The 21558-nt window shown below is 36.9% G+C and overlaps 1 protein-coding gene across 4 annotated transcripts in view; it reads left to right on the top strand.

Moving 5' to 3' along the window:
- Positions 1–21558, top strand: part of CUL2 (cullin 2) — an 85084-nt gene that overhangs the window by 20350 nt on the left and 43176 nt on the right. For all 4 annotated transcript variants that reach the window (XM_060293170.2, XM_030837059.3, XM_030837058.3 and 1 more), the window contains exons 3-6: positions 3261–3363; positions 10707–10801; positions 16915–17020; positions 21444–21526. In XM_060293170.2, the coding sequence (XP_060149153.1) occupies positions 3261–3363; positions 10707–10801; positions 16915–17020; positions 21444–21526 (387 nt within the window). The remainder of the gene's footprint in view (positions 1–3260; positions 3364–10706; positions 10802–16914; positions 17021–21443; positions 21527–21558) is intronic.

Genomic DNA, 21558 nt, shown 5'->3' with positions numbered 1-21558 from the left:
GCTTGAGCATCCTCGGATTTTGGTATCCACAGTGGGTACTGGAACCAATCCTCTGTGGATACTGAGGGACAAGTGTACTTGTATTCATGATTTTCTGCCTTTTGGTAGCAGTTAGGACAATTTCCAAACCCCAGCAGTGTAACATAGGCGGTCTCCTACTTAAGGACAAGATAGATTCTAGTGAATAAATGGTTTTATGTTTAAGTCCATAGTGACTCAGTGAGGGGTTATTTAAGATTGCTTCCCTGAATGTAATTCTCCCAGATACGAAAACCTGGGTCTAAAACTATTGTCCTTATTTCAAATACATATTCTATGAGGAGTCTTTTTCAAACATAGAACAATTTTGACTGCATTGAAAAATGTTGAGGTGGGAAATCTCCATCCTTGATGATCTTCACAAGTGTTAGAAGGAGGACCTCTTAGCAACCTTGGCATCTACACTTAGCAGCCCATCAGTCTTTCTTAGATTGTGTGGATTGGAAAAGGTTGTATCTGTAGTCATCCCTGGTTGGTGCATCAGTAACAGTTTCACTCCCTTCTTCTAAATTATGTCAGAGTTCTTTTATTTAATGAGTCATTTTTTTATCCTTGCTTGCTAATTGATGATTTTATGGATACTGCATTTTTTACATGTCACATTTTTATTTTTTCGCTTACGAAATGTCAATAAAATTTTTCATTTTTTATAGTTTTGTATTGTCAGTTCTTTTTTGACCATTATTTTACCATTTTCAATTTTAAGGTAATCTTTACTTTTATTCCCATTGCAAAACATTGTTTTTGACCCACTATGCAGTAGAGTTAATAGTGTTAAAACTAAAAATTAAGCCCAAGCATAGGAAGCATCTTTTAATAGAGAAAATGAACTAAAATAAGTAATTTGCTGCTTACCAGCACTGCCTTTTGGTTGTAACAGAGTTCAGAGCTCTTGCTCCTGAACACATTTTGTTTCTGACTTTGAGAATTTGTAAGTGGAAAGTTTGTACATACAGGTATCTTTCTATTCCGGCTCCCAGAAAAGATGACTTGGAGAAGACAGTGTTTAAATCTAAATCTGACCACCTACGTTATTTGCCATTTCTGGTTTTTTAAAGTATCTTGTCTATAACCAAATCATAATTGAATGCTAGAGGGTTGAAGAGTGCTCCTCTTGGGTGCTCTTCCCAAGGCCTAACCATTTCCAGAGTGGTTGGGTATTTGAACAGGTTAAAGAAAAAGAACATATTTAGGTATATCGTTTAGGCAGTTGAGTGAAATTATGCAGTGAGACTCCAAACTATGCTGAGTTAAAATATTCATTTAAAAAATTTATTAAGGTGGACTCCATTAAAAGCAATACATGAGTACATTCTCACTGAGGAAGAGTCAAACAATATATAAGTCCTGTATGTGGAGTGAAATGGGAAAGTCTCCCTGGATTCCTACCTTGCACAGATCCCTTTCCCTCAGCAGAGAGAAGGGAAGCCCTATTAGGTGAATTTTGCTGGTCATTTCTGTTTACATATACATGCAGTGGCTATATTGAGACGTTAACTTTGTTGATGTAAAACATTTGAGCACATAATTAGCATATCATGTTGAAATTATGGTACTGAATTGCTGATTTTTCAGTATCAAGTAAGTTGTGTATTCTAGAAATGTGTATATATGGCTTAAGGGAAGATTAGAGGAGCAAATATCATCATCATGTTGGATGGAAGTTCTGGAAGTAGGTATTCAGAACTTAAAGATAATAAATGTGTCACTTCTGATTGTTGATCTAGAGCCTGGCCAAATTTAGTCATTTAAAAAAATTTTCTTCTTTCTTTTTTTTTTTGGCAGTGCTGTGTGGCTTGTGGGATCTTAGTTCCCTGAGGGATTGAACCCAGGCCCACGGCAGTGAAAACTCCGAGTCTTAACCACTGGACTGCCAGGGAATTAAAAAAAATTTAATTTAAATTTAAGTATGATATACGTGCTGACTGGTGAATGTAAAGGTGAATTCTCACAAGGTGAGCGCACCTGTGTACCCAGTAAACAGAGTGCTCCTACCAACCAGGAACCTCTGTTCCGCAGTCGCTGAAGTTAACTGCTGTCCCGGCTTCTACAACACCTAATTCTGACAGCCCTTTTACATCTAGTTTTACTAGGATAGGCTTGTGATCAGTTAAGATTTAAATTATGTCATGAACTAGGACTATTTTTTCTAAAGGCATTTTTAGCTGAAACCTGGAGGGACCCCAGGCTGATCCGGGAGCTCATGTAGTACCTTACTTTTTTTTTTTTTTTTTTTTTTTTTTTTTTTTTTTTTTTTGTAGTACCTTACTTTGAAGCTCCTTCTCCATTGATGACTTGTTCCCTCTCCCCTCCACCAAACCATGTCAATTCTCTATAGAATTTGTGTCCAGATAAATTAAAAAATTTTTCTTTCTTAGATAGTGTATATTCAAGTCTCTACTTTCTTTGTAATACAGGTGAATATTTTTTATGTTATTGCTGAAAAATAGCTCTTATATCTGTACTATTTTATTTAATCTTCCAGTCTATAAAGGTTCATTATGATATCTAAGTTGACTTAAAATAACTTAATAGTTTCTTTTTTTTTTTAACATCTTTTTTGGAGTATAATTGCTTTACAATGGTGTGTTAGTTTCTGCTTTATAACAAAGTGAATCAGCTATACATATACATATATCCCCATATCTCCTCCCTTTTGTGTTTCCCACCCACCCTCCCGATCCCTAAAATAACTTAATAGTTTCTTATTGTAACTTTTTTTGCTATAAAGAAACCTGGCACAGTGATATTACACTATTTGGGTGATATTTTTGCTTCACCATGTTTGTTTTTTAAGTATGTAAATAAAATTTTAAATATTTAATATAATAGTAATCGAACAAATATATATACATGGATACATGGAGATATTTTATTGGTTACTAATTACAATTAAAAATAAACAATGAAAGAATTTGGAGGGAACATAGGAAAGTCTGACTGAGGCCTCCCAGACAATGACATCACGTGGAGAGGGCTGCTTGCTCTTTTTGGGGTGAGGATACAAGGTAAAGAGTCAGAGCATGTGAGGTTGATTTCCCACCTCCCTTCTATCACCATTGTGTCGGGTAAGTGTCTTTCATTCTGTGTATGTATCTATATAATCCTAAACTGCAAAAATGAAATAAGGATTTTTCATTTTTTAATGCCAGACTTGAGTTAAATCTTTTGTTTTAAAGTAGTATCTTCAATGAATATGAAAACCTTAACAATTTAACTAGAGATATCTATGCTTTATGTGTGGCCTATCCTGAACCCCTTGGAGAAAGACTTTATACAGAAACTAAGATTTTTTTGGAAAATCACGTACGGCATTTGCACAAGGTAAGGATTGATATATACATGATGTAAATGTGTTTATGGCTACATAGTTATTTGACTAGTTCACTGTTTTCCAGTGCAGAACTTGTATCAGGTTAAGGTTATTTGTTTTGTTTCCTAATTAGCATTTTTCTAATATGTGTATAAGAGCTTTGGGTCAAGCTCTGTGTTAGGTTCTCCAAGGGAAGTCAGTTTAGTTGCTCCAGATCATACAACTAGTAAGTTAAAGAGTAGGGTTTCAAATCAAGATGTGTTCAATTTGAAATCAAGTGCTTACATATATCCTCTGGATGGTGTTTATAGAACCAAGTTTTCTTTACTGTTGCTTCCCACCTCTTGGTGAATCTCTGTCTTTATATTCAACATTTTAGCTGCCTCTTCATATCCTATATAAGGTCTTTAAAAACCTAGAATTAAAAAGGAGAATGGTAAATTAAAAAGTATGATAGAAAGCCTCTGTGACCAGTTATTTTGGTCAGTGTGCCATGTGCATGAGGGCGACATCACCGACTTGATCTCTGTATAAGCAGTGAATGAATTTTGTAGTATTTGGCTACACGCAGCATTTCTGACTTCTTTTGGATTACTGATCTTATCAGGAACTGGATGAGATCATTTATTCTTTGAACTAGAAACTTGACTACCTTCTTTTCCCCCCCAGTATTTTATTTTATTTATTTTTAAAAATTTTTTATTTTATATTGGAGTATAGCCAATTAACAACGTTGTGATAGTTTCAGGTGCACAGCAAAGCGACTCAGCCATACATATACGTGTATCCATTCTCCCCGAAACTCCCTTCCCATCCAGGCTGCCATATAACATTAAGTAGAGTTCCGTGCACTATACAGTAGGTCCCTGTTGGTTATCCATTTATTTTATTTATTTTATACATCTTTATTGGAGTATAATTGCTTCACAATGCTGTGTTAGTTACAGTTGTACAACAAAGTGAATCAGCCATATGCATACGTATATCCCCATATCCCCTCCCTCTTGTGTCTGCCTCCCACTCTCCCTGTCCCACCCCTCTAGGTCATCACAAAGCGCCGAGCTGATCTCCCTGTGCTATGCTGCTGCTTCCCACTAGCTATCTGTTTTACATTTGGTAGTATATATATATATGTCAGTGCTACTCTTGCTTCACCTCAGCTTCCCCCTCCCCCAATGGTGTGTCCTCAAGTCCATTCTCTATGTCTGCATCTTTATTCCTGCCCTGCCACTAGGTTCATCAGTACCATTTTTTAAAAAAATTCCACATATATGCGTTAACATATGGTATTTGTTTTTCTCTTCCTGACTGACTTCACTCTGTATGACAGGCTCTAGGTCCATCCACCTCACTACAGATTACTCAATTTCATTTCTTTTTATGGTTGAGTAGTATTCCATTGTATATATGTGCCACATCTTCTTTATCCATTCATCTGTCGATGGACACTTAGGTTGTTGCTTCCATGTCCTGGCTGTTGTAAATAGTGCTGCGGTGAACATTGGAGTACATGTCTCTTTTTGAATTATGGTTTTCTCAGGGTATATGCCCAGTAGTGGGATTGCTGGGTCATATGGTAGTTCTATTTTTAGTTTTTTAAGGAATGTCCATACTGTTCTCCATAGTGGCTCTATCAATTTACATTCCCACCAACAGTGCAGGAGGGTTCCCTTTTCTCCACACCCTCTCCAGCATTTATTGTTTCTAGATTTTTTGATAAGGGCCATTCTGACCAGTGTGAGGTGATACCTCATTGTAGTTTTGATTTGCATTTCTCTAGTAGTGATGTTGGGCATCTTTTCATGTGCCTTTTGGCTATGTGTATGTCTTCTTTGGTGAAATGTCTATATAGGTCTTATGCCCATTTCTTAATTGGGTTGCTTGCTCTTTTGATATTGAGCTCCATGAGCTGTTTGTATAGTTTGGAGACTAATCCTTTGTCTGTTGCTTCATTTACAAATACTTTCTCCCATTCTGAGGGTTGTCTTTTCGTCCAGTTTATGGTTTACTTTGCTGTGCAAAAGCTTTTAATTAGGTTCCATTTGTTTATTTTTGTTTTTTCATTACTCTAGGAGGTGGGTCAAAAAAAGATCTTGCTGTGGTTTATGTCAAAGAGTGTTTTTCCTGTATTTTCCTCTAAGAGTTTTATAGTATCCGGTCTTACATTTAGGTCTTTAACCCATTTGGAGTTTATTTTTGTGTATGGTGTTAGGTAGTATTCTAATTTCATTCTTTTACATGTAGCTGTCCACTTTTCCCACCACCACTTATTGAAGAGGCTGTCTTTTCTCCATTGTATGGTCTTGCCTCCTTTGTCGTAAATTAGGTGACCGTATGTGCATGTGTTCATCTCTGGGCTTTCTATCCTGTTCCATTGATTATATTTCTGTTTTTGTGCCAGTGCCATACTGTCTTGATTACTGTAGCTTTGTAGTATAGTTTGAAGTTGGGGAGCCTGATTCCTCCAGCTCCATTTTTCTTTCTCAAGATTGCTTTGGCTATACGAAGCCAGCATCACCCTGATACCAAAACCAGAAAAAGATATCACAAAAAAGAAAATTGTAGACCAGTATCACTGATGAACATAGATGCAAAAATTCTGAACAAAATACTAGCAAACAGAATCCAACAACGTATTAAAAGGATCATACACCATGATCAAGTGGAATTTATCCCAGGAGTGCAAGGATTCTTTAATATACACAAATCAATCAATGTGATACACCAAATTAACAAATTAAGGAATAAAAACCATACGATCATCTCAGTAGATGCAGGAAAAGCTTTTGACAAAATTCAACACTTATTTATGATAAAAACTCTCCAGAAAATGGGCATAGAGGGAACCTACCTCAGCATAATAAAGGCCATATATGGCAAACCCACAGTAAACATCATGCTCAATGGTGAAAAACTGAAAGCGTTTCCACTAAGATCAGCAACAAGACAAGGATGTCCACTCTTGCCACTCTTATTCAACATAGTTTTGGAAGTCCTAGCCACGGCAATCAGAGAAGAAAAAGAAATAAAAGGAATACAAATTGGAAAAGAAGAAGTAAAACTGTCACTGTTCACAGATGACATGATACTATACATAAAAAATCCTAAAGATGCCACCAGAAAACTACTAGAACTAATCAATGAATTTGGTAAGGTTGCAGGATACAAAATGAATGCACAGAAATCTCTTGCATTCCTATACACTAACAATGAAAAATCAGAAAGAGAAATTAAGGAAACACTCCCATTTACCATTGCAACAAAAAGAATAAAATACCTAGGAATAAACCTACTTAAGGAGGTGAAAGACTTATACTCAGAAAACTATAAAACACTGATGAAAGCAATCAAAGATGACATAAACAGATGGAAAAATATACCATGTTCTTGGATTGGAAGAATCAGTATTGTGAAAATGACCCAAAGCAATCTACAGATTCAGTGCAATCCCTATCAAACTATCAATGGCATTCTTCGCAGAATTAGAACAAAGAATTTTACAATTTGTATGGAAACACAAAAGAACCCGAATAGCGAAAGGTTATCCATTTTAATTATATCAGTGTGTACATGTCTATCCCATACTCCCTAACTATCCCTTTCCCCCATCCTTCCCCCCTGGTAACCATAAGTTCCTTCTCTAAGTCTGTGGAAGCTTGACTACCTTTTGTTAGCCCTGTGACCCTGGACAGCTCACCTAACCTACCTTGTAGATTGAACTTCATGTTCCTTTATCTGTAAAATGGAGATAAAGTAACACAGTCTGTGTAATAATATGTCTAACCCTGTACATGACTAGGAGTAGATCTTTTTCAAATGGTAATAACCCATAAGTAGAGCACAATTGATCCTGTGATATTTCCCTTATAACATTTGAAGAAAAGCTCAGTTTTTCAAAGCCTATTTTATCTATCTGTTTATTTTCTTTTATTTTGTTTTCATTGAAATGTAGTTGACATACAATATTTTGTAAGCTCAGATTTTCAGAGCCGATTTTATCTATTTTCTTTTCATTGGAATATAGTTGACATACAATATTTTGTTAGTTTCAGGTGAACTACATAGTGATTCAACATTTACATACATTATGAAATGATCACCAAATTAAGCCTAGTTACCATCTGTCCTTATACAAAGTTATTACAATATTATTGACCATATTCCTTGCACTCTACGTTACATCCCCATGACTTATTTATTTTCTAACTGGAAGTTTGTACCTCTTAATCCCTTTCACCTTTTTGGCCCCCTACTCCAGCCTTCTCCCCTCTGGCAACCACCTGTTTGTTCTCTGTATCTCTGAGTCTGTGTCTATTTTGTTTTGCTAGTTCGTTTGTTTTTCAGATTACACATATGAGTGAGATGATGCGGTATTTGTCTTTCTCTGTGTGACTTATTTCACTTAGCATGATACCCTCTGGGTTCATCCACGTTGTTTTAAATGGCGAGATTTCATTCTTTATATGGCTGAGTAATATCCCATTGTATATATATATACCACATCTTCTTTATCCATTTGTCTATTGTTGGACACTTAGGTTGCTTATGTGTCTTGGCTATTTGTAAGTAATGCTGCTATAACTGCTATGAACATTGCGGTGCATGTATCTTTTTGAATTAGTGTTTTCTTTTTCTTCAGGTAAATACCCAGGAGTGGAATTGGTGGCTCACATGGTAGTTCCGTTTTTAATTTTTTGAGGAACACCCTGTTTTCCATACTGGCTGCACCAGTTTACAGTCCCATCAGTAGTGCATGAGGGTTCCCTTTTCTATAGATCCTTGCCAGCACTTGCTATTTCTTGACTTTATTTATTTATTTATTTTTGGCTACGTTGGGTCTTCGTTGCTGCACACGGGCTTTCTCTAGTTGCGGCAAGCGGGAGCTACTCTTCATTGTGGTACGTGGGCTTCTCATTGTGGTGGCTTCTCTTGTTGTGGAGCACGGGCTCTAGGCGCGTGGGCTTCAGTATTTGTGGCACGTGGGCTCAGTAGTTGTGGCTCGCAGGCTCAGTAGTTGTGGCACACGGGTTTAGTTGCTCCACGGCAAGTGGGATCTTCCCGGACCAGGACTCGAACCCGTGTCCCCTGCATTGTCAGGCAGATTCTTAACCACTGCGCCACCAGGGAAGTCCTATTTCTTGACTTTTGATGATAACCATTCTGACAGGTGTGAGGTTATAGCTCATTCTGTTTTTGATTTGCAGGAAATGCTCTACTTTTCATTTTATATGGCAGATACATTTTAGTGTTCTAGTATGTGCATTTATCAGTTTATGAAAGTGGTTTTAATGACAAGTAATTTAACTTAGTCTTAACATTTTTCATATGTTAGTTTTGAAGTTAAAGTTCTGCTGTTGTGAGCTGGTTAGCTTTGGTTATAATATACTAGATAACTGTGTGAGTCATTTATAAATTTTGCAATTTTATGTTTTAACGTAGGTTGTAAATGTGATTTTTAAAAACTTTTTATTTTGAAATAATTTTAAGCTTATAGAAAAGTTGCAAAAATAATACAAAGACTTCTCAAATACTTTTTACCCAGCTTCATAATATTAACATCTTGCGTAACAGTGGTACAATTATTAAAACCAAGAAATTAACATTGGTATAATTGTGTGATTGAAAAATTACAATTGTGAAGTATTTTATGAAAGTTTAGAATATTTATATAATTGTATACCATATTTTCTCTCAAGTCCAGTGACAAAAAAAGAAGTTGGCTATTATGTAGATGACAAAGTAAATTGTTAATATAGCCAACAGAACTGAAAAGTTTCACCTGTGAGAGCTTTTTAAATTACTAAAGTATTGCATTATGTTGTAGATCATTTAGAACATACTGATAAGGAAAAAGAAAATAAACATCACCCATAACATACCTCCGGAATTAACCACTGTTAATACTTTTGATATATCTATTTTTAAATATATCTTTTTTTGATACATATTAACAAAAATATAATTTGATATATGTCTTTTGCATATTTTTGTTTTGTGTAGACTTCCATTTTTTATTAGAAAATGAAGTCATGTTGTATACTTTATAATGTGCTTTTTGCTTTTAATAATATTGTAGGTCTCTTTCTTTGTCATTAAATAGACTTTTGTAATTCTGGCAGTGATTGTAAAATTTTTCATTTTGTGGAGATACTGTGATTTGTTTAAATATTCCTATATTGCTGGGCATATAGATTATTTCCAGTTCATAAAGTTGTGATTATAAACAATACTTCCATGAACACCCTTGTAGCTAAGTTATTCTTGTGTTACCAAGTTTTTTTACAGGGTAAGTCCCTAGACGTGGCATTACTGGGTCATAAGTCATGAACATTTCCCTCCATATCTCTGTGTTCCAAATTGGTGGATATGGAGGCCCGGCTGTAGGGACTTGAGCACCTGCGGATTTTGGTATCCATGGTGGGGTCCTGGAAACAATTCCCCACTGATGTTGAGGAACAACCGTAGTAAGAAATTGTTCTTAGATTTATATTCTATCCAACCAGCAGCAGTAGTTCCTAAGTGGGCCCTATTCCCCACCATTATTAATAGTGGTTGCGATTTTTAATTTATTTACCATATGATAGGCAAAAAAGTACTATTTATAGGCTATTCCTATCATCCTGAGACTTAATTGGTAAAACTCCAAGTTTAAAAGCATAGCTTTCATCAAGAGTTAATTGGATGAGTGTTGAGGTCATGTCTTGCCTAAGGTCATGCGGACGGTTGATGGAAGAACCGAAGTAAGAGCAGCGGTGGCCTCGGGAATGTCTGTCCTGTCCAGTGGATTTTTATTGTTAGACTGGATTTCCATTAAAATTAACTTTTTAAACATCAGCCCTCAGATTTCAGTTTGATTTTCATTTTTCAAAAAATAGTAGGTTTTTATTAAATAAATATAAAATAACTTATTTGGGGAATATGGAAAATGTGTCAATTTTCATAAGTAATCTTATTCACAATAGTGAATAATATGAGGTGATGACATAACTGCAGGCTGATCAAAAGTGATGGACGTGAGGAAACACAATAGAATTACATTCTGTTTTCATCTGATCTAATATTCTAGCCCAAAGAACAGCATCAAACCATTATATTTTGTTTTTTTATCTTAGAGAATGAAACAGTTACTCTCTAGTATGGACGCTTCACTTTCATATCTAAGATTCACATTTTTTTCTATCTCTTTAATTGTTACTAAAGATAGTTAAAAATAAGAATGTAATTTGTAAATGTAATATATAGTGCTTGAATTATGTCACTTATTTAAGAACATTAGTTTTTGATAAATTTCATAGCTTACAAATGAAAATGATTAGTGCTTTCTGAGTAAAAAATATTTTTCTTCTTTTTTTAGAGAGTTCTGGAGTCTGAAGAGCAAGTACTTGTTATGTGTCATAGGTACTGGGAGGAATACAGCAAGGGTGCAGACTATATGGACTGCTTGTATAGGTAAGTACACTTTTAGACTCTCGACAGTCTAAACAGTATTGCCTGCATTTGGTAATTGCAGGAGTTTTTTGTTTTTACTACCTACTACCCATGAAAATGAGCAGAACTAAAGCATTACCTGATGTATGGACTTTTCTCTGCTATGGGGAAAGGTCTGTAGTGTGGGTCATGTGGGTATTTGGGAGCCAGGCAGTGTATGGAAACTTATTCTGTGAAAACTAAAACTGTATTTGATGGCATAGCTCTGTTTCTTCAGTTGTCTGGGACTGTGTAACACACATTAAATCTTGACAGATCCGAAGTGAAACTTCAGCTTGGATGAAACTTGTAGTGAATCTAAGCTCGTGCCCCCCTCTAGCATGCTCTTGTTTGACTCTAGGGTTCAGCATTTTATGTTTCATGGAAGTACCTGGCAGTTTTCTCTTGACGTTCTCCCGCCCTTTCCTCTAGACGTACTGAATTACTGGCAGTGTTGTGATGCCTTGTGGTCTCATATCATCCCGCCTTTCCTTGTGCTATTCTGTCTGTGTGGATTGCTTTTCTTCCTTTCCCTGAATGACTAGTTCCCATTCCCCGCTCTGAACTCCCCTCTCCTTGCCTCAGTCTCCTGCTTAGATCTTTGGTGTTAACTGCCACTCATGTATGTTCCTGTGGCACCCTGGGCTGGTCCTCTCTAACTCATCCACGTAGACGGTGGAAATAAGTACAGTACCTAGGTACACAGGCAGAGACCCATTTGTTGAAGGACAGTGGATAAATAGGGAATAGTGCTGTTAAGCACCTGGGCCTTGTGGCCTGTGATGGTTGCAGTGATAATTTTGCCCTGTGCATTGTGGCTTGGGCCACAGATGAACCCCTGCCTCAGTTTCTTGCTGGAGAAGAGGAGTAGAGCTAGGTCTCAAAGCGTTTCCTGCACAGGTGCATGGGGCCAAGGCATGGTCGCCTTGGTGTGTCTGTCCTTTGCTTTACTGGTTCGTATTCCCTTTGGTTTTTATAACAACACTGGACTTTACTAGATGTAAGCTGCCTATGTTGGAAACTGGAACTCACTTCTAAATGGCCAGTAGCTCTATTTCCTCTTAGAAGAGCAAAATATAATAAAACCAGAAACCAGCAATTGCTAACATGGGCAAGGTTCGCTGGGGCTTTGGCTTTTACAGAACATGTCTGCCATCCATTAAACATCCTGACATTTGATTTCCCCCCTCCATCCACCAAAGTGGCCTAGTCATAAATAAAACTTTAAGAATTCCTTAGCTAAACCGTGGGGGAGAGCGGGGGGAGTTTTAAGGATCAGAGTGAGAGCATACGCGTGTTTTTGTCACTGCTGAGAAGCTGGGGCCACTGGTATATGGATGACAAAACAGTGCTTCGACTGTGTGCCGTGCAGTGGATCCCTCGTTAGCTGAGATACTTCAGTAAAGATTCAAGTTGTTTTTCTGTTCTTTCTTAGTTTTCTGGGGCACCGTTCTCTTGGTTCTCCTGCACCTCTCTTTACCAAAATCAAATTGGTATTATTGAAAGTAGTACTATTAAATGGGTACTGTTGATGAACTTTTATTAAATTTTGCAATATATATGATATATACACATATGTATGTGTATATATAAAGCCATATGAGATAGTTGGTTTTTTACAATGGAGGAAAACTAAGAGTCAGAGAGGTCAAGGTCCCTGAGCTGGAAAAATTACAAGGGCAGAATTTAAACCCAGATCAGTCTGAATAAATCCATTTAACTTCTTCATTCTACCTAGCCTCATTCTAGAGAGTCATTGCAGTCACTTACATAGGTTCTATTCTCATCCTTTAGCTACACTCTGCATTCTTTCTAGGATGATCTCTATTACTCCTGGTTTTAGCTACAACCTAGATGTTGATAACCACCAAAATAAATGTTTATTGAAGGTGGTCTAAGTTTCAGAGGAATATTCTTACCTAGCTGCCTGTACCTCCAGGATGTTCTGTGGGTACATCGTACTACTGCAGATGTTCACAACTGAGCTTGTTATCTTTTACACACACACTGCCCCAGAAATACTCATTTTGGTTAATGGTAGTCCTGGACATCCAGATGTATAGGCCGGAAGTCTCAGTTATCCTTCACCTAGGGTTATCCTCTCTACCTGACCCCTCTTGGTCAGATCCTCCAAATGTCTCTTAAATTTATTATTTCCTTTGCAGTGCTATTATAGTATTGTAGTTCAAGCTTTTTATTGTTTCGGACCTGGACTATTATTGATAACATCCCTGTAACCAGTCTCCCAGCCTTTGATTTCTAATTTATTCTATTTAGTAAACTTCTCAAGTGCAAATTTGATCACCGTCCAAAATCACTTAGTAACTTTCCACTGTCTGTAGTAAAGACTTAGAACCAATGGCTCATGGGATTCACTTATAGAGTGTTTTGTTTGACCTCTGTGGGGTTGGCTTCATGTGACTGATTTATTTAATTATATTGGTAGACTGGGTGGTGAGATCCTTCTCATAGAGGGTACATTTGATTAGATAATTAGATAAAAACTGTAATTAGTATAAAAACTAGATAATTAGATAAAAACTGCTTGATAGTCTTTGCTTGTTGGGTAGTAGGTTATCCAGGCTATCTCTTGTTATTAATCTTAGTCTATAAGGAAATCTGTGTGAAGAAATGTAAAGGAAAAAAATCAGTTTTATTTCAAAGCATTTTTCGGTATTATTGTTTTGAAGTAATTTCTAGCCTTTTCTTTACTCTGATTGATTTATAAGATGGATATGCATTAGCATAGGTGACTTAAGGATTCCAATTTTAAAGAAAAATAATGATGCTCCTACGCCACCTTTCCTGCTGCTACATATCTGTTTAGGCCCTGCGGGCCCTTGAAGTGGGATACTTAAAGTATTACCTTGAGAACTAACGACTCTTGAAATCCAGTAGGTATTAGTATGGGAACAGTTCTTATAATAGATTTTTTAAAAGATAGATTGAAATGCCTGATTTCTTAGAGGCTTCACAGTTACCTTAGGCTATTAGTTCTTGTTAGTTAATACTGTTGTGTTACTGCTGATACTCCAGAAAAGCAAAGGATACTTATCAATCACTTTGTTGCCAGAATAAATTATGAAAACATGTACTACTGCATGAGTTAGACCTGAGCAGAACAGTCAGGTATTGACTGTGTGGTAGAGTATTGACTATTTAAAGAAATTATTGAAAGTTATTTTACTTTACGATTTCCTAGAATATATATCTTTATTTAAAAACAAATGTGTGGTTAATAAATCTCATTGTAAAATACTACAGTGACTTGGAAATTAAGAATGGCGTCTGAATCAAAGTGAAAAATTATGCTACTTACATTTTAAATCATATCTATAAATTATTTTAAAAGCTTCTCTATCAAGCTTAAACTGTCAAGAGTAGAAATCTAATGAGAAGAATATAGATGATGAAAGTTAGTGTAAAATTTATTCCATGCGGGAAAGAGAATAGTGACTTGTCCTATCAGATATAAAACGTATAAAGCTCCACTGAAACAGTGTATTGGCTGTGGAATATACACACAGATCTCTAGTGAATCCAGACTTCTGCAGATCTAGCAGCTACTCTTCAGAGTCAGCAAACTCCTACGCTGAGAAGTTTACACTTACTGTATAGGAATAAGGGGGCTGCTGTAGGCTTCTGAATAGGGAGTTGATATCCTGAAAGCAGAATTTTTAGGTAAATTGGATATGCCAGAAATGGGAAATAGAGATCAGTCATGAGAATGTTGCACATGATCCAAGCAGAGAGTCAACGAATGGCATTGACAGTGAAAAGGAAAATAATGGGAGGAGGTGAGGAATAGTGTGAGAGAACAGGAGGACCAGCTGAGTAAAGGAGGTAAACGGAAGGATGAGATAAGTGATGCTAATGTTTTAGGTAGGATTACTGGGATGGCCATGGTACAGTGACCAGAAAAGGAATGGTTTGGAGCAAAGGGTCTTATAGAAAGGCACATGTAATGGTGCAGATATGACTAAGTTCCCCCTACTCGGCACTTTTCACTGTTGATATGTTACATTTGTTTATGTTTTTATGTCCTACCAGATGGGTAAGCTCTCTGGGCAGAGACTACATTTTTGTTTTTCGTTTTTCTATCCTCAGTGCCTTGTCGTACCTGGCATGCAGTACGCACTTGGTCAGTACTTGCTGAATGAGAGTGGGAGACCTCGTGAGTTTTCTGGCCCAGCTCTGCCACTTAGTAGCTGATGGACCTTTGCCGAGTTCTTTAAGCTGTCTAAGCTGCAATTTTCTTACACGTAAAATGAGGATCCTAATAGTACCCCATATATCTACCTCCTAGTATTCAGCCAGCTGCAATGCTTACGCCTGTCTCTGACACACGATAGGCGCTCCATAAGTGTCAGTGATTACTTTTATTTCCTGACATTCATGCTTTTATGATCTGTCTCCAGGCTGCTTTTCCAAGTTTGTGTTCTAATGTTAGCTTTTGCCATCCGTGCTGCTGGAACGTTACCCGTTTATTCATTTCGTAATTCGGAGAAGTATTTTTCGAGGACTGCCTGTCTGCCTGCCACTGTTCTGGACACTGTCTGCCAGACCTCACATTCTAGAGAGGAGGTGGATGTACAAAACCAGTAGACAAAGAAAAGAACAGGATTATTTCTCATAGTAGCAAGTGCTGTGAAGAAAACAGTTATGTATTAGATAGTTACTTCATTGGGGGTGGGAAGTGAAGGCTAGTTTGGTTTGGGGTCAGGTCAGGCCTGAGAGAGGTGTGTTTGAGCCGAGACCAGAGTGACAGAGGCCAGAGGTGAAATGCCCTACCCCAGGGAATCTGTTTCAGGTGAAGCAGCCGTTTCTCTCCAGCTCTTGCTTCCGTCTCAGTCCTGTTCCCCTTTTCTCAGCTGGAAGGCGTGGTGGAAGCACATCAGGAAATTATTAGGGTTACAGTGAGAATGGAAGGGAAAGCTAAATGATATTTTGAAGGAAATGGCTTTGTAACCAGTGGACAGAAGAGACTAAAATGTCACATGGAGCACCAAGGTTGTAAGCCCTGGAGTCCAGAGCTGGAAGTGAGTGAATGTGGGAGGGAACTTGTGTAAGTGGTGGTGGCCGTAGCGCTTTATTATTTTTCATCGTCTGCTAGGATTGTCAGTGGAGTTATGCAGTTGAAATTTTTGTTTTCTTTGCTTGCAGTTTCAGTTGTCTGAACATTCAGCAGACCTTTCATTTTGATTCAGTGAACGTGGGAAAGTGTGTGTTTTAATACAGAGATTTTGTGGTTGTTGCCTAAATACTTGTATTGTCAATAGCTATTTTCACCTTGGCAGAAGCTGTCAAACGAATAGTTTTAGGTGTTGAGCATTAAAGGCCTTGTGGTGAAATCTGGGATGGTGAAAAGTGATGCTTGAATATTACATGCCTTTGTACACATTTTATTTAATCTTAGAACTCTTTATTCATCTTAGTAGTTCTCAGAGTTCATCATAGTTATTAGTCTTTCTTTATAAAGCTGTTTACCCCTGGTAGACAAAGTGATCTTGAATCTGTCAGTTTTGCCCATACTTCTTACTGTCTGTAACAATCTATTGCATTTTCTCACCTACTGATTGTGATTTTTTTGTTTGTTTAAAAATGAAAAGTTATGTATTTAATGGTGATAAAATATAGAGAACTTTCTTGACTTTGATCTTTTAACCATTTTCTGTTTAATTCTTTGCAAAGTGAACTTGGCTTATTTAACAAGAAGAATCCGGGAATGAGCAAATTAGACTGTAGAGGGTTGACCCTTGGATAGGAGCTGTTGGGCTATAAGAGTATTGGAAAGTTTTAGAACAAAACCCCTGAGTTTTTTTAAGTGAGACTGTGGTAATAGGGGTTTTTTCTTTTTTGCTACTCTAGAGGTCTTACTCTTTGTCTCTTAGGGCCTAGCAAAGGGAGTTGGGCTGGTAATTTTTATCTTTTTTAAAAATTATATTTCTAATTTATATATAATTAGTTCCTTTTGGATGTATTACTGAACTACTCTACAGTTGATTATAACCCTAAAATTATTGCTCTAAAGTTGCACGTTACTTGTTTTCCTACTGATTTTGACAGTGTCTATTGATATTATGTTTGTTTTTCAGGTATCTCAACACCCAGTTTATTAAAAAGAATAAATTGACAGAAGCTGACCTTCAGTATGGTTATGGTGGTGTAGATATGAATGAACCACTTATGGAGATAGGAGAGGTAGGACATTCTTTAAATGACTGGCAAACATAAGAGTGTTTTTATATACTGAGGAAATTTGATTCACTGTCCTTTTCTTAAGGACACTGAGTGGACTATCTTAAAATTGTCAAGATTTAAAACATCCTAGGGAATAATTCCCTGGCGGTCCAGTGATTAAGACTCTGTGCTTCCAATGCAGGGGGACGCGGGTTCGATCCCTTGTTGGGGAACTAAGTTCCTGAAAGCTGCGTGGCCAAAGGGAAAAAAAAAATATCCTGAATGTTAAGTAAATGAAATACTGTTATGATTTCCTAAGAATCTTCGGATAGATGAGACGAACAGAAAAGATGTGATGAGTATTATTTTAATAGTTAAATTAATGGTGGATGAATGACAGAAGGTTAATAGTTCTGCTGTATGAAAAATCTCATAAAAAATATTTAGAAAATGTTGAGACTCTTACGGTTGAAAAGTGTGAAGGACATGGACTTAAAAGAGAACCTACAAGAGAGGAAACGCAAATTTGTGGATGCAACAAATTTATTTTAACTTTAAAAAGTAATTAAAGAGGGCTTCCCTGGTGGCGCAGTGTTTGAGAGTCCGCCTGCCAATGCTGGGGACGTGGGTTCGTGCCCCGGGCCGGGAAGATCCCACATGCCGCGGAGCGGCTGGGCCCGTGAGCCATGGCCGCTGAGCCTGCACGTCCGGAGCCTGTGCTCTGCAATGGGAGAGGCTACAACAGTGAGAGGCCCGCGTCCTGCAAAAAAAAAAAAAAAAAATTTAAGAAATTCAGAGTAAAACAATAAAGTGTGCAGTTCAACCAATTCACTCAAATTTTTGAGGTACAGTTCAGATTTAAATGTGGAAAATTATAATAATATATAAAACATATACTGACTATGCAAGAAATACTCTGGTGCGGTGTTTTTTAAAAAATTATTTATTTATTTTTGGCTGTGTTGGGTCTTCGTTTCTGTGCGAGAGCTTTCTCTAGTTGTGGCAAGCGGGGGCCACTCTTCATCACGGTGCGCGGGCCTCTCACTGTCGTGGCCTCTTGTTGCGGAGCACAGGCTCCAGACGCACAGGCTCAGTAGTTGTGGCTCACGGGCCTAGTTGCTCCGCGGCATGTGGGATCTTACCAGACCAGGGATCGAACCTGTGTCCCCTGCATTAGCAGGCAGATTCTCAAGCACTGCGCCACCAGGGAAGCCCTAGTGCAGTGTTTTTTTATTCATGTCGTACATATTTATCGAGTCGCCAGACATTGGGGATACAATGGTGAACAGACAGAAGGTCCGCTCTCCTCATGGGGAAGCAGATGCCAACAAAGTAGAGAAATTAATGTTAAATTTTGTTGGGTGTCAGTGAAGGAAATAAACAACTAAGATGCAGCATTAGTAGAAATTTAAATTAGAATAACCCTTTTAGAAAGAAATTTATCAGTGTCTTTCAGTAGACTTTAAAATGTTCAATACCTGTTGACCAGGTAATCCCACGTCTGGTAATTTGTACTGCAAAACTAATACGGAAAAAACGGTTTAAATATTTAAAAGTATTCCTTGCAGTCATTAATAAGGGTGACTAATGGGCTAACAGTCTAAATTTCCAATACCCAATAAAAATCACACATAGAAGACTATATACAATATGATTTTGTTATGAAAGTAGGCAAAGGGATAAATTAGTAGAAAACAGTTCATAGAAACATTAACAAAGGGGAAAATGGTTTTTGAAAATATTTGGACACAACATTATATGTTTAATAGGAATAAAGCTGTAGAGGGGAAAGGATGTAGAGAAACAGATCAGTGGGAAATACCAGAATCTTAATAGCAGTTGCTTTAGTTTGTAGGATTATAAGTGAATGTTTTATTTTATAATCGTTCCTTATCACTAACGCCGTCATGCCCACTCCTCTTCCCAGGGGAAATCACTATAAACAATTAGATTTATATCTTTTCTGAATTTTACCTGCGCATTTACATATAAATATATATATACACACATAATAGTTTTGACATCAGAGCATACATAAAATTCTGCAACTTGTATTTCTTGCCTTTTGTTTAACAAGTAGGGGTATCAAATAATTATTAATTATTTATTAAACTATTCCCCTTAGTTTTCATTTTTTTGTTGTCACAAACAATACTGTGTGAACATCATTGTTCATTTGTTCACTTATTAAATATATTTTGAATCCCTCTGTGTGCTAGACACTGTACTATATGCTGGGAATATGGTAATGAGTAAAGTAAACAGAAATCTTACAATCATGGAGTTACATTTGTGTATATATCTGCTGCTACATGAGCAGAAATTTTCATGGAGTGGGTACCGGGAAGTGGATTTTCTGGGTCAAAGCACAGCCTGAACTTTGATAGCCCTGCCACCTTGCCTTTCAAAGGCTTTACCAGTTTGCCCTCCTACTACAGCTATAAAATCCCATTTTCTTATGTATTATCTTCTTTGTGCTAATGAAAAAGAAAAAGAAGGCAAAACCTGAAGATTGTTCCTTGTGGGAAAACAGATGCTTTTACTTATTTTTATAAAATTACCAGTGATCAGAAAAAAGTTATCCCAGGGAAACAGTAGAGAGACTAAAAACAGAATCATACCTGTGTGGATGCAGCTACGTTGGAAACAGGAGAAATCAATTTTTTTTTTTAGGAGCAATCAGTTTTTGATACTGGAATAATTTGTACTCTGTATGAGAAAAATTTATTGGAGTTTAAAGGCTTTCATGTGAAGGCAAAACTTGAAAACTTTGGAAGGCAGCATAGGAGCACACATATCTCCTCAAGGTTGACCTTAGGGAGCAAAAGAGTTCTTAAAAGACACAAGAATGCAGACAATAACGGAAAAGATTGATAAATTTGAGCACATTAAAATATAATATATTTTTACTTAAAAAATGCTGTAAAGAAATTCAAAAGTCAAGTCACAAACTATGACAAAGTGTGATATGTAAAACTGTCAAGGGATTAATTTCCACGATATATAAAGAACTACGAGGTCGCATTGAGAGCAAGACAAACATTAATGGAATAATGGGCAAAAGAGATGAATGGACAGTTTACAGAGAAAAAAGAAAACTGAAATGCACAAAAATCATAAAAAGATGTCCAGCCTTATTCAGGAAATTGCCAGTTAAAACATGAAGGAGGTCCATTTTATGTCCATCACATTGGCAAAGTCTGACCGGAGCCTGGCAGTAGCAGTTGTTGTCAGGATGTTGGCTTCAAGTGTAACGTGGAAAACCACTTGGCTTTGTTTAGTAAAGCTGCACGGCTCCTGTCGGCCAGCATCTCCACTCGTCGGTGTGTATCAGGGAACCGCTTGCTTATGACCACCAGAAGGTGAATACAGGAACAGCCGCAGTGTTCTCAGTGGCAAAAGCTGGGATCACAAACAGTGTCATCAGCAGTAGAAAGTAAAAGCTGATCATAGTGTCTTCATACAAGAGGATACTATATAGCAATGCCAGTGATTGAACTATAAACGCTATCAATTTGGTTGGATTTCAATAAGTTACAGTTAAAAAATTATACATAAGAAATAAGATTAAAAAATAACAAAAAATAAATTTAAAAATAACAACAAACAAAACAAACCAAAACAAAAATCATACATGGAAGAGCATACAATGTGATTTTGTTATCAAGGTCAGAAACAGTCAACTTCAGGACTTCCCTGGTGGTCCAGTGGTTAGGACTCCGTGCTTCCATTGCAGGGGGCACGGGTTTGATACTTGGTCGGGGAACTAAGATCCCACATGCCACGTGGTGCGGCCAAAAAAAAAAAGAAATAGTCAACTTCAAAAATATCATATGGGGATAGTTACACACTTGGTAGAGCTGTAAGGAAGGGAATGATTTAACACAAAACGCAGGATAGTGATAATCTCTGAGGGGAAAGAAAGGAGGAGGACATTTGGGGCAACAGTAATGGTGAAGTCGTATTTCTTAAATTGGGTGTTGAATACAGGTATGTTTATTTTATTATTCTTTAAATTGACTTATTCTTTTATGTTTGTATGAGAGGTGTTATAATTTCAAAAACCAGCCAACAGCCAAATCACATTATTTTATTTAACATAACTCCTTTGTTTCCATTATAGTTTTGGTGTCTATAGCCCTTCCCTAATATTGGGCATTTAACAATCAATAAATTAAGGTTTTATAAAAATCAGTTATTTCTGTAAGATTTTCAATTAATGATAAAAGCTTAATTCCGTTGTTTGTACAAGTCTGATATGATAGTCATTGTCATTTTAAATTAGAAATTTATTTTCCTTATATTCAATTTTTATTTGAATTTTGAAGTAGAGTTATAAATACTTCATTTGATGGGTGTTTTTACTTTTAAAAGAAGTCTTGAACAAATGTTTAAATCAAATACTGAGTAATTCAGCCTTGATGATTTTCCTTTTTCCTGGCAGCTAGCATTGGATATGTGGAGGAAATTGATGGTTGAACCACTTCAGACCATCCTCATCCGAATGCTGCTCCGAGAAATCAAAAAGTGAGTACTGACATTGATCTTCCTGAGTCAGT

The sequence above is a fragment of the Globicephala melas genome, chromosome 2, assembly GCF_963455315.2.
Source record: "Globicephala melas chromosome 2, mGloMel1.2, whole genome shotgun sequence".
NCBI lineage: Eukaryota > Metazoa > Chordata > Mammalia > Artiodactyla > Delphinidae > Globicephala > Globicephala melas.
Note: the sequence above shows the minus strand (reverse complement) of the source record. Positions and strands in the feature narration are given on the sequence as shown.